Raw genomic sequence first — 14,486 nt, forward strand, 5'->3', positions numbered from 1 at the left:
GGAAGTTGCCAATTAATAATGCTCGTTACTGCCATCTACTGTTAGCGGGCTGAGCCCATCCATAAGACTAACGGCGAGATGTGTCGGAGCCCAGTACCACCCAGTAACGACCAGTTTACTTGACCCGTTTACTGATGACAACAGTAAGGCTTTGAACATCTAGGCTACTCATGGTCATACTATGTTCCCTTTTAGATCTTTTAGATTTTTCAACCCAGCATCTTCTTGGCATCTTCTCATAGGTCTGTAGCAAGTATAACATACCTAAAGAACGTCTATCAACAAACATCTCACCTACAACACGTCTACCACCAAACATCTCATCTACAACACATCTAGCACCAAACTTCTCACCTACAACACGCCTACCACCAAACATCTCACCTACAACACGCATACCACCAAACATCTCACCTACAACGCATCACACCAGACCAAAGTTGCATAAGCATGTTACCACATTCACATAGCCAGGAGTACGACATACTGCCTTTCAACAAATAAAACATTTGCCACATTTGCTCGGTTTCATGTGCATTTTTAAATAAAATATTATTTCTTATTTAATGAAATCACTTATTTATTGACTTCATAGGAGATCACATTGTAGTTTGATTAGTGTTGTTTCTTCTTGGATAATTAAAACCTTTCATGACATCTTCATATCTTTTTTTTGTCTTGTTTTGTTGTATTTTGTATAACACTAGGCATGTGTAAAATGTACAACTCATGGAATTTAGGTGGTGCAACTGAAAAATTAGGAAACAGACACAAGTTATACACAAATGGCGTTTTAAATTTCAGAACTAGACAAGTGCTGGACTAGAATTGATATGGGCGTCTTCTGCTGGCTCATTCTCACAGCCAGAACAGTCTTTTTCTGAAAGGACCACTACATCATACTAAAAGAGCACTGGGCTCATAAGACCTGCTTTGTGGAATACTCAGCTCTGATCAATAGAGTCATGGGGGGTGCTGTGCAGGAGGGGGCGGAGCTAAGTGGCAGTTGGTCTATACAAGCAATTTAAACAACAAACCGAAGGTAAGTGACGATACTTAAATAATCAAGTCTGTGTACAATGCTAGCTGACATGTTTCTCACTAGTTTGTTTGTTTGTTTGTTTTCTAACACAGTGGATATTATAGCCTATATCATCGGCTATTCTATTAATGCAGGTAACTGAAGTAACATGGTAAGTTCAATGTTAGTTCAATCCAAATTCCAATTTAGGCTATAAAAACATAAATTGCTGAGACCTGTAAAATTAAAGCTGGCATCCTTTCATGTTAATCTGGGCACATTCTTTATATAAAAAGTAACAAATTAGTTAAGAAATTCAGAAGTATTACATAAAGAATCTGTAACACCATAATTTAAGTAGTTCCGACGAATGATGGAACAACAGCATGCACTGAGTTTTTAACCCTTTAAAAATATATTTCTCCTTTACCTCGGTCAGGACTAGGGGATGGGACCAGTGAAGAATGTGTGGGTGTGCGTCATTTGGCCATACTTGTCTAGGGTACTTGCACATTTTGGATGCATAACACATTTCTTGCAGCTGTCTTATCCTAAGTGCAGATAAAGTGCGCAGCAAACGCACTCTGCTTTGCCTTATCAAAGAAATGGGCACCAATGTGTAGGCTCATGCAAAGTGGACCAGCGTAAATTAAATGAGTGTAATGGGACAGACCCTTCGGTTCTCCACCAGTCCAGAGCATGGTACAGATTCTGGACTCTGTTTTAGGCAGTGCAGTTTCCTGTAGTGGCATATCCTGCTTGTCATGATTTCCTAAGAACAATGGAAATGTAGACCTTGAATTATAACCTAACAATGGTGAATGTAGTCCTTGAATTATGACCTAACAATGGTGAATGTAGTCTGAATTATGACCTAACAATGGTGAATGTAGTCCTTGAATTATGACCTAACAATGGTGAATGTAGTCCTTGAATTATGACCTAACAATGGTGAATGTAGTCTGAATTATGACCTAACAATGGTGAATGTAGTCCTTGAATTATGACCTAACAATGGTGAATGTAGTCTGAATTATGACCTAACAATGGTGAATGTAGTCCTTGAATTATAATCTAACAATGGTAAATGTAGTCTGAATTATGACCTAACAATGGTGAATGTAGTCTGAATTATAACCTAACAATGGTGAATGTAGTCCTTGAATTATAACCTAACAATGGTGAATGTAGTCTCAATTATGACCTAACAATGGTGAATGTAGTCTGAATTATGACCTAACAATGGTGAATGTAGTCTGAATTATGACCTAACAATGGTGCATGTAATCTGAATTATGACCTAACAATGGTGCATGTAATCCTTGAATTATGACCTAACTATGTTGAATGTAGTCTAAATTATGACCTAACAATGGTGCATGTAATCCTTGAATTATGACCTAACTATGGTGAATGTAGTCTGAATTATGACCTAGCAATTGTGCATGTAATTCTTGAATTATGACCTAACAATGGCCTTAATAAACATAGCTCTTTATTTCTTTTCATTCCTTTAGTTTCTCACCAGTACCATTTCTACAGTCACCTTGATGTGGATCTAAAATCTCATATATTTACTGGAACTTCAAAACTATTTCCTTCCCTACAGTAGACCTGTACCCTTTATGTGGGGAAAATATACAATTCATTGTTGATTTAACAAGGTTGTCTGCCTTCCCACAATTAATCATTTATCCTATCTTATTTATATAGAACCTTTTTAGAACATGATTTGAACAAAATGCAAAATCAAATCAAATCAATGAGAAAAGCACAGGAGAATTAAAGTGAAGGAACTGAAAACAATAGAGGCCTTCACGCGATTCATGGGCAGGAAAGACCTGGCAACCACCACTCAAGATAAATTTGACCTGCAGTTCACCTCCATTAGTCACCCTGCTGTCTGGAACACTAGGCTGGAACCCTATTGGTCTGACCTTCTGAACTCCAAGGATTACAGGAAATAATTTCACATCGTGCACTTTTACTACCACAGTATAATATATTTTACACCCTCATAAATAAATCTGTCATTTTTTTCTAGCATTTTAAGTCATTTTGTAAGCATGCACTACCTAGATTTGCAGCTTATTTCCAGATTTATCAGACGCAGACACGCCTGCTCTTACTAAGCACTCCAGCGCTTATGCGCTTACACTTTCACTTTGGAATTTTAGTTTTAATAATATATAGACATTTCAAAATCTTGTGGTCATATCTTTTTTTTCCTCACACTTGAGCATTCTACTATAACTCTGCATATATATATATATATATATATATAAGAAGATTCCATGTAAATAACTGCAGTGTAATGTACTAAGAAACATATAGATTTTTACAATTTTAGTGAAGTATGTAGAATTTACAGAGAAAATTATGTTTTGTTTTGTACAGAGATCCTTCATCAGCTTCAGAAGCAATTTGCTTGCACAGTCCATGAAGCGTCCTGTTTCTCTAAAAACTCTGAAAACTATATATATATATAAAATCTGGATAAGACTGGATTTCCCTAAAACCAGAAACATATTTTTATTTTTCAAAACTTTCCATAGAAACTAATCCCCCTCTGCTTTAGCATAACGTCTCTCTGTAAATTCTTTAATGAAGATGAATTGATATAAATCAAATCAAATTCAAATCAGAATGATATTTTATGTTATTTGGATATTGTTTGTTATTTCCGTTTCGGAAACAAGGATCTCTGTGCATCTATAAAAGATGAATGAAACGGTTTTTTTCTGATTTTGTCATTGTTTATTACACTTTACAAGTAGGCGCATATTACCGAATGCATAATCTATTTATAATCCACATCAAATTGATAGGCTACTCGGATTTTTCATCTGTGGGCGGGATTTTACCGTCCTCTGTTCTCCATCTAACGCAAGCTCTCCCTCTCTCCATACGTTCCCTCTTTTTCGCTGCGTGCCCCGAGCATAAATCCGTCCATCGGTCCGATCGCTGCGTCCGTCCCAGCCGAACAGCCGCCACTGGACGCTGCTCAAGTCCATGGCGGCCTCGCCGGAGGACGACGCCGAACGCAGACCTATCCGAAGAGTTCGGTCCAAGAGCGATACACCTTACCTCGCTGAAGCGAGGATATCATTCAGCTTGAAAACAGGTAAGATATCGGGTGCACCGCACGTGTCCTGCGCGCTCCTGACATGATTATTTAGTGCATGCTGTTCTTCGCGTTTCCGTGGGGTTAAATCCAGATTTTCAGACTGTTTCTTACACGAACTGGTGTTCTGTACCGGTTTGCTCTAATGATCTGTGATTCCCAGCGGAGTCAGGGAACATATAGGAGGACTGAACCGCAGGGATGTTTGCTTTGTGAGGTTTTTCAAGCCTAACCCAACGACCCAACAATATCGGCATTTAACAGGAAACACAAGGCTTCCAACTTGGCACTAAACGGCACAATACCTGGGGGGGGGGGTGTTCTGTAATCTTTTTGTTAGTGTCTTTGTGTACAGGACTCAGCACAAACTACGCGTCTATAAATCGTTATGTAAACTGCCAGCCTTGCGTTGCCTTGGATTTGAGAGCGGTTTGAACGGTGAATGTTTGATTACCTAAGATGCGATGGATTACCAGGATAGCTGACTAATTCAGTTACATAATACGGGCAGATAATCATTCGTGAGCGATAAGTGACGGATGAGGCTCTGCACTTAGGTGTGAACTCTGCACGATCATGCATGCGTTTCATATTCCCGTGCGTAACGACCGGTAACGTCGTCTATCGTGCTGATGTATTCGCTTCCTGCCGTTTGCAGACGTGCAAAACGCGATGCCAAGAGAGCAGCGTATTGCATCCCTTGTTGCCATGGTGACCTGGCATGAATTTATGGCTGAGTCAGTACTAGTAAAAGAGCACGCGGCAAACCAATTGTACTGTAACTGTACTACAGGATAACTGAATAAGGTTATACCCAGAGAATATCCGTAACACGGCGTACATTTTTACCTATTGGGTATGGAGTTATAATGCTATACGTGTGTGGTTTGAGCTGACAAACCAGTTTGAACTACATGGGTTGGCGATTCGTGCGTCAAAGTGGTTATCCGTGTACGTCATACGATTAACATACACGCCTACCGTACAGCGCTGTCCACCGCCCCGTGGTTCTGAAACGCTTACTGTGTACGTGAACGGATTTAGAAATAGTGCTTATGTCGGCAGTTCGGGACGATTAATCAGTAGTCCATGACTTTTTATGCAGCAATTGAAGCAGTGCCGAGATGCTTGCAGTCTTGTCTAAGCAAATCCCACAGCGTTCTGCAATCGTCTGTATTGTGATGCCGTTGCCAAATAAGCATGTTACAGCGTTCAGGGACGTCCAGAGACCCACCTTGTGAGAGCGTAGAGATACAGTCTGCAGACCCGTGACACATAGTTGTTTGAGTAGTACTGAATAGTGTTTAAAAAACCCCACCATACTGGAGAATCTTCATGCACAGCAGTGATATGAACCTCAAATTCACATTGTTTGTAGAGCACAGAGGTCTGGACTGCATGTGATTTCTTTGCTGCAGAGACTTTGAGTTTGTCCCGGGTGCATGCTCAGTTACATTCGGTGATTTACTCTAAAGGTGTGGCGCATGCATGTATGTTCCACTGCATGTACGCCAAGGCAGAGGACAGGTTGGGTCAGGGGCATGTCCAGTGTCTCCTGCTCATAGCAGAACCTCCAGTATCCACCCCGACAGCAGGGTGCTGCTTGTGTCAGCATGGAAGCCCACACTGTGTATTTCTCTGCTTGTGATTTGTCTCAAAGGTGAGCTTCTCGTTCAGGGTGTATCTGCACAAGTTTAAGCCCCCCCACCACCACCACCACACACACACACACACACACACACACACACACACAATCCTTTACATCCTAGCCTTCTAAGATGTCCATATGTTCAGATACACACAGAGATTAATCTGACTGATGTCACCGATTGACCTCACTAATAACCTCATGTACACTATCAAAGGGACAACCACCACAGAGTCCACATGTTCTCTTCAATAATCATATAGCCTACATATCCCATGAAGCATCGCGTCTCATTTCACACACTGCTTGCCACACAGATGGCCTTCCGTGCTGCGTGCTGTGCAGTATACGTTAGGTCTTTGTTGCACTGTGGCTTTTCAACCCTGGTAGCTGCTTCCTTGTTGTGGGAGAGGTGGCAGAGGGCTCCGCCTCCTACCAGCTCAGCAAATCCTGGCTTGGGGTCACCAAAAGCCTGCATTTGGTGTGCTGTGCACGTGAAGAGCTAAATAGATGAGGGCTGCTTCCTGCTGCAGCGCTCTGTGTGTGTGTGTGTGTGCTGACAGGCACCGTGCAGATTCAGAGCTTTGCTGCACCCTGCACTGTATTTGTGGTGTGCCTTTAGCTCAGAGGGTGTAACATTTGGTTAAGTGACGGTCAGGGGGTGTAATGTTTGTCAAAGTGCCGGTCAGTGGGTAACGAGGGCGACAGACAGGACACACATCCTTTACATTTTGGCTTCAAAAAGTTGATTAAGACAATAATTAAGACAATAACAATGAAGACAATCATTTTTATTGCATGTACCATTAGCCCAGGGAAAGGCCAAGCCACTGTGATCTGAATCCCAGACTTAAGGACAAACACTCACAGACTAAAAGTAGATGAAGCAAAACAGAACAGAACTAACACGTCATACCGTATATGTCCAGTCAGCCATCCTGCCTGAGCCTCACCACAGTCCCAGAGAGGCCATTCAGACAGACTTCCTAGCACTCCAGCCCAGACTAACAGCATATGATATCGCTAATGACAGGGAGGCACAATTAGGCATATATGTTATAGCTCCACCCCTTTGGGCCATCACGTGTGAGAGAGTTGTATAGGTACACAGATTTGCATTCAGTGTATTTACATACATGTTTAAAAATTTTATCATAATCTTTATGTGCCTTGATGTCAAACCTATTAGCAGTAGTTTTATCAAACACAGATCCTTTACTGTGAGTATAAGGGGTTTGCATTAGGTGTTTTCACTTCACAAATGTGCAAATTAGTAAACAAATGCAATAAATGAAAGTTTTCCTGCCATTATGTGCCCTTTAAAAGAAAACAGAGCTGAGATGATGAGTTCATAAATCTGTCTCAGATTTGGGTACATCTCACCTTCTTTTAAATTTTGCACACTTATTTTATGGTTCATGTAATCTTGGATTATTGAAGGTATTGCATTATGTAGCACATGGAATGACCTGCCCCTAATCAAGCTCTCTGGTTATTACAGTTCTAAAATGGTGTGCCTATAAGCACAATTATGGTTATGTAGTAAAATGTCTTCCTGCCCTACAACTGTCCTGTTCTTGGGCACTGAACCAGACTCCAGTTCCCAGCATACACCAACCCAAACCACACCCACCGCTGTTTTTTTCATTCTGGCTCGCCTGCTTATGAGCCAATGTTGCCTGTTCCCAGATTCCCCTCAGCATAAACCCCGTTTGGTCCCACACGCCTTGAAATGCTGGAGGTGCTTTCCTTGGGGTTCAGCCCTCTGTGTTGAGTGTCTCTCTGCTTTCCCCATCTGAATGTGTCCGCTAATCGACCTGCTTCTCTGTGTTTGAACCTTGCTTGTTTTCTGATGATAGCCTGTGGATTATGGACTATGTAATTCTGCTCATTGTGGTTAAACGTTCTTCCGTTTACACCTGGAAATGACACCCGCTCTTCCCTTTCTCTGTAGACCGACCTCGCCACTGAACCAGGCAGGCCTCTGTTAAATGACTGAAGAGCCAAACAGAAAAATGCTCCTTATTGTTCTTTATATATCCGTGTGTCCCCGAGATTGGAAAAGGAAGCAGGTCATAAGCAAAGCAGTTGTGCGTGAAGCAGTTGTGCGTGAAGACACTCAGAAAATGTTTCCGTGCATGGCACTGCAGCGGACCCGAGGACAAATCAGACGTCCGACTGAGCCAAAAGAACGTGCTCATGTTCAAGAGGTTCATTATCTCTCACATCCCTCTGTCGCTTTCTCTCTCCCATTCTTTCATGCGCACACACGATTCTAGAGGTACATTATCTATCTCTCTTTCTCTGTCTCACACACACACACACACACACACACACACACTCACACACTCACTCACACACACACACACACACTCACACACACACACACACACACACACACACACTCCCCCTCTCCCAGCTGGGCTCAGGGAGGTGGTGAGAGTTTTTTGGTTCTTTGTGATTTGTGCATTCTGCTATGCTGAATCCAGGACAGACACAGATGAGATCTATGTTGTGTATCTATGTATCTCACACACACACACACACACACACACACACACACACACACACACACACACACACACACACACACACACACTTTATCTATCTATCTATCTATCTATCTATCTATCTATCTATCTATCTATCTATCTATCTATCTATCTATCTATCTATCTATCTATCTAGAGAAATAGATCTAGATATTTAGCCTCCTCCTCTGGACTCAGATTGATGATGTAATTTCTGGGATCTGTTGGAGTCACTCCTCCAGCTTAGAGGTCATGGCCCCAAGAGCAACCTTGGTGATAACCTTCCACATTCTTTATTTTTTCTTTCAATCGGTTTGCCACTATTACCGCTGCTGGTTTATGTGTCTTATCTACTACCACGATGCCGGGTTGGTTCTCCCTTACTTGTTTACCTGTCTGGATGTGGAAGTCCCACTGGATCGTAGCCTTCTTGTTCTCCGCCCCTATCTGTGGCTCCTCCCATTTGGACTGGGGGTGTCCAGCTCATATGATTTGCATATGCTCCTCCCACTTGTTTATGTCTCTCATCGTTTGCTTCCAGGGCTTGTTTTTGCCAGAGCTCTGGTGCATACCTCTTCTCCACCACAGGGTGGCGTCAGCAGCATGCACTGCACGCTCTCACTGCATGCCAGGAATGACAGCCAGTCTTGTCAATGAATCCAGTATCGTTAATGCCTTTTTTTGATGTGTTAGTCATTTTAACTGTTAAATCTTGTCCCCATACAGAGAGAGAGATAGATAGAGATAGAGGTATGTATTCCTGCTCTCCTAAAACACATTTAAGAATTCTTATCACATATGCTGGAGTCTTAGTTGAAAGCCGTTGACAGTTTCAATGTTTATTAACTAATTTCATTTAATTATTTTTCATGTTTAAAAAAAAAAAAAAACTAATTCCATGCATCTGTCTGAAATTAGAGACAGCTCAGAGCTATCTAAAAACAGCTCTATGTGAATATATTGACAAATACACACTGTGCCCTGATGCCAAGGCAACAAGATTTGGTATGGTTGGAGTCCAGATCTGCTTAATGTTTCCTTACCATGAAACGTGTAGTATATGCGTGACCTGTAAAACACAACCACAACCGCTCTTTACCACTACCGGGCAGTTGACCTCATCCGCGTGTACCCGCAGAAAGAACGGTTCTATGAGAGGAAAGTTCTCAAGGTCACAGAGGAAAAAGACGAGGTGGGACATCGGGGAGGATGGTGAGATGCTCCTCCAGAACAGTGGCGTGGGCGAGCTGGAGAGCCCCATGTATATCTGCTCTCTCTTTAACTTCACCACAAGTAGAATCGCTGCGGTTTGGGCTTCTGCAGAAACAACCCTAAATATCATCTGCTCGGCGCTCTATCTGGAGAGAACCAGTAAAGATATGGCTGTGCTGTCGCGGGGACTCCCACGCTTCTCAGGGCCTCTATTTCGGGAAACACGGACCAAGTCTCTCCTCGACCAGTGCGCCGAGGCGTCCACCTTCACGTTGTGTGTCTGAGCCTCATCAGATCTGCGCGCCGAAGTGGCTCGGATGCACGTGGGGGTTTGACAGGCTTTCCTTCGCCATGACAACAGAAGCCCGTTAGCTTAAAAGAGCCTGCTTCAGCCGCATGATCTGTTACGACTCCCCGTGGTAGACTCCAGCCCTGTAGAGGAGCAAGACAGTGGAACTGCAGCTCAAGAAGCTGTCATGATGCAGCCGTAACACACTGTATTCTATCTGATCATCCGGTTTAAAATGGCTTTGACTACCCATTGCTCTAATTCTCTCCTTATAACCAATAAACACATTATCCTGTTGACACTGATACTAAACATATCAGGCCATTTCACACACACACACACACACACACACACACACACACACACACACACACACACACACCAAGCGCATGCACACACAACCACACCTCCCCTCCCAAACACACACAGACACACACTCATGCGCATGCACATGTGCACACACACAGACACACATGCACGCATGAACACGCACGTACACACACACACACAGACACACACACACACACACACACACACACACACACACACACACACACACACACACACACACACAAATGCGATCTAATTGAATGATCAGTAAGGCCTAAAGAAGATTAACTAGATCTATCAGGCAACGTCCTGTCAGCTGGGAAGGTTTCTGGAATGCTGACTGCTCTGACCCCATACACCCTTTACACCCTGCACCTGGCTGCTGATTTCACTAACGAGATCTCCTCAGTGCGCATAGAGCCTAATTAGAGAAATGAGGTGGAAGTCAAGCACACGCAAGTGCATGAGTGTGAACACAAGCAAAACCTTGCTGGGAGTGACTCCCCCAGCTCCAAAACACAAACAGCCAAAGTGCATAGATTCACATAGGGGCCATGGGTGCTAGTGTGGAAGAGGGTAATTCTCGAGGATTACAGTACTGCCTAGTTTTCCAACACAGCTACTTCTGCTCACCGAAGGCATGCTAATCAAGTGCACTGTTGAAGGCAGAAACACGAAGCCCCCCTGGAGCCCGGAGCTGTCCAGCCGCCATGCGTGAAGCTTTTGAACATGCAGAGCTAGTGCAAAGCAAACTTGAACCACTGCTGCCCCCTACTGGTGTGTGAGATGTATTGTCCACACCGTTTTCCTTAGCTGCAGTGATTGAGTGCTCCAGTGAGTTAAGGTACATACTGTTTAACCAGAAGGTTGTTGGTTCAACCCCCACCACTATCAGGCAAGACCCTTAACCCTCAAGCTGTCCTAAGTCATAATTGCAAGTTTCTTTGGAGAAAAGCATCGGCTAAATGTGGCATTTTTTAAAAATTTCTTTCTTTCTTTCTTTCTTTCTTTCTTTCTTTCTTTCTTTCTTTCTGTCATTGCAGTCACATATGCTGCAGAATCCACTGGCCCCAGTAGTGCTGAAACAGATAAATATTTCAGACAGGAGATGTTGCAGAAAATAACATGAGGTCAAACATCCGGATCCAGACATGAATAATGCACACAGGAACAATATGGTCAAGCTTGTTTATGCAAATAATACACCTTTGGTTCTTGTGATCGTCACTTCATAAACTTAATCTTTTACACCCAATTACGTATGTGTGTGTGTGTGTGTGTGTGTGTGTGTGTGTGTGTGTCTAAACAATCTTTATGGGAGTGGGTCAACAGAGATGTCCAAATCCCAGTTCAATCTTGTTAATCTCTAAAACTCATTAACAGATAATTTCAATTAAATACAAAGCAGGCAATGTCAGGGAAAACACTGGGGTATTAAACAAACACAGGTGTATTAAACAAACACTGGGGTATTAAACAAACACTGGTGTATTAAACAAACACAGGTGTATTAAACAAACACTGGGGTATTAAACAAACACAGGTGTATTAAACAAACACTGGGGTATTAAACAAACACAGGTGTATTAAACAAACACTGGGGTATTAAACAAACACTGGTGTATTAAACAAACACAGGTGTATTAAACAAACACTGGGGTATTAAACAAACACAGGTGTATTAAACAAACACTGGGGTATTAAACAAACACAGGTGTATTAAACAAACACTGGGGTATTAAACAAACACAGGTTTATTAAACAAACACAGGTGTATTAAACAAACACTGGTGTATTAAACAAACACAGGTGTATTAAACAAACACTGGGGTATTAAACAAACACTGGGGTATTAAACAAACACAGGTGTATTAAATAAACACTGTGGTTTTAAACAAACCCAGGTATACTAAACAAACACTCGTGTATTAAAGAAATACCAAGGCAGTGAAATTCCATAACCATTCTTGCAGTTTTTCTTATCTGTGATGTTTTAGTTTGGTGTATATTCCTCCACTGATGTTTAATTTCCATATTATTAACTTTTTTAGAAGCAATTAACATAAATGTTCAGAGGAGCCAGATTAGAGGAGAGATACTCACCGAATCACCTCGGCATATACATGCATGGACAAGTAGTGACTTGCCAACACTAGGATGAATCCATCCATGCATTAATGTTAAGGTAGCAGGGCAATGCTGTGTGTTAGTACAGTCTACTTTTATTACACAAAGCAGAAATCTACTGGTGTGACTTGTATGTCTAGTAAGAATAATTCTCAGTTTGTTTTCTTACTTGTTCACAGAAGCTAAAGACAGTTGCTAATTCGCATCTGCCGATTCAGCAGATGAATTTGTAATTGATTTCAATATTTATTTTGTAAAATATTTATTATTTCAGTTCATTACAAATGTGTAATGTCATTTCAATATGCATTTTTAGGCCACATTTCTACTGTAAAGAAAACCTATTTTAGCTTTTTTAATGGTAGACATGTACTTACAGCAGCTCGGTGTAAGTAGAAATTTCCTTTAATCAGGAATTTCTTTACATCAAAACATTAGACATGCCCCTACACCAGCTCAGGTTTGACAGTTAAAATAACCACAGGCCCAGCATCTGATAACTTTTCAATAATAAACAAGTTTCTTTGTGTGAGGAGACTTTGCCTGGATTCTGGCTGATGGTGATATCACACGCCACAGCCGGCAACATGGCACATTGTGCATAGGTGAATGAACACAAAGGAGACATTATGCTTAATTCTTCAATGCTTAATTCCCTGTAATGAAGGGTTAATATCCTGTAAGACAAACCTGGTTATAGACTGGACAGAGATCGCTTTACACCTCCAATCAAACTGATAAAATGGCTCACTGAGCAGATTCGAGGGGAGAATTTTGGAGATATACTGAAGGCCTTATTCATATGGGGCCAGACAAATATGGAATCATCACACAGAACTGGTCCCCCCACATAAGAAAACCTGCTTGTTGGCTGGACCAAGACTGTTACACACCTCAAAACTAACTGGCAATATGGCACACTGAGCAATAAGGCATAATAGCAAATAAAAAAGCTGAAATTCCAGAACAATTTTGATGACCTTGAGCTGGACAAATAAGGAGTTAACCAAGGAGAAGAGGAATAAATCCTGTAAGGAAAACTCGGTTTTAGGCTGGACCAAGATCATTGAGCAATGGCCCACAGGTTAATAAATCAAAGAGGACATTTTTAAATGGACCCAGAAGGGCTTAATTATGTCAAGTCAGACACATTAAACTTTTCCTTAAAATAAATGTGCACTGATTATATTTTGAAGCTATATGTATTGTTTTAGAATATTTGCATTATTCAGAGCTCAGTAAAATTGCCACGAACTCAGTAAATCAAGCTATATCTATACTGTAAAATGTCGATTTTTGACAAGTTATTGACAAATAAGGAGTCATCACACATAACTGGTTCCCCCGATAAGAAAAACCTGCTCATTGGCTCAGATGTTGGGCCTGTGGTTATTTGAACTCTATCACTGAATGTGTCATGTTCTCAGTTTTGATGTATAAAATTACCAAGAGCCAGACTAAAAACAGGTTCTCCTTCCATTAGAAATGTGGCCTAAAACATATTGAAATGATATTATACACTTGGAATGAATTGAAAGAATAAATATTTTACTAAATAAATATTTTCATTTGATTTAATCTCATTTTTATTTATTTATTATCACATCTTCATTTAGTTTATCCATGTCTGTAAAACATAAAATGTGCAGCATTTATACGTTTGCTTTTTTGGAATTTTGTATTGTGATGAAGTTACATGGTCTAGCCACTAGATGGTGGTAGAGTAAAGGGAGCGTTCATGGCTGTCAAAGCGTTCCGTGACGTGCTGTAATCGATTAACTTGGTGCTTTCGGGAAACTACTGGTCTGTTAAAGTCAACTGAGAAGCTTTATGCTTAATTTTAGATATTTTTTTTATCGACAGAGTTTACTGTATTTTAACAGCAGGGGAAAAATATATGGGTAAATGTTTTATCCAGTTTAGAAACGTTTATTCATATTAGTTTATTGTTTTTTTTTCTGTTATTTTTCATACATGGATGTGAGTACACAATTTTTAAACAAGACTGTAGTCCGCAGCATTATATTACTGCCATGCAAAATGATTACTTAATAACAAAAATAGCAAACATACCGCCTACTGTGTACGCAATATCCACAATGGTGGCCTAAATTACTGTTTATATCGACACGACTCAAACTCGTAAAGTCGAGATCCGACTATTCACATATACGTTCACATCGTAAATACTTCCGACATGTAGT

At 41.2% G+C, this 14,486-nt stretch overlaps 1 protein-coding gene across 1 annotated transcript in view; it reads left to right on the plus strand.

Moving 5' to 3' along the window:
* Positions 1-3,844: 3,844 nt before the first annotated feature.
* Positions 3,845-14,486, plus strand: part of LOC113582973 (phosphatase and actin regulator 1-like) — a 51,275-nt gene continuing 40,633 nt past the window's right edge. Inside the window, exon 1 of the mRNA XM_035519990.1 lies at positions 3,845-4,145. Within this exon, the coding sequence (XP_035375883.1) occupies positions 4,034-4,145 (112 nt within the window). The 5' untranslated portion in view covers positions 3,845-4,033. The remainder of the gene's footprint in view (positions 4,146-14,486) is intronic.

Source organism: Electrophorus electricus, chromosome 19, assembly GCF_013358815.1.
Source record: "Electrophorus electricus isolate fEleEle1 chromosome 19, fEleEle1.pri, whole genome shotgun sequence".
Classification (NCBI taxonomy): domain Eukaryota; kingdom Metazoa; phylum Chordata; class Actinopteri; order Gymnotiformes; family Gymnotidae; genus Electrophorus; species Electrophorus electricus.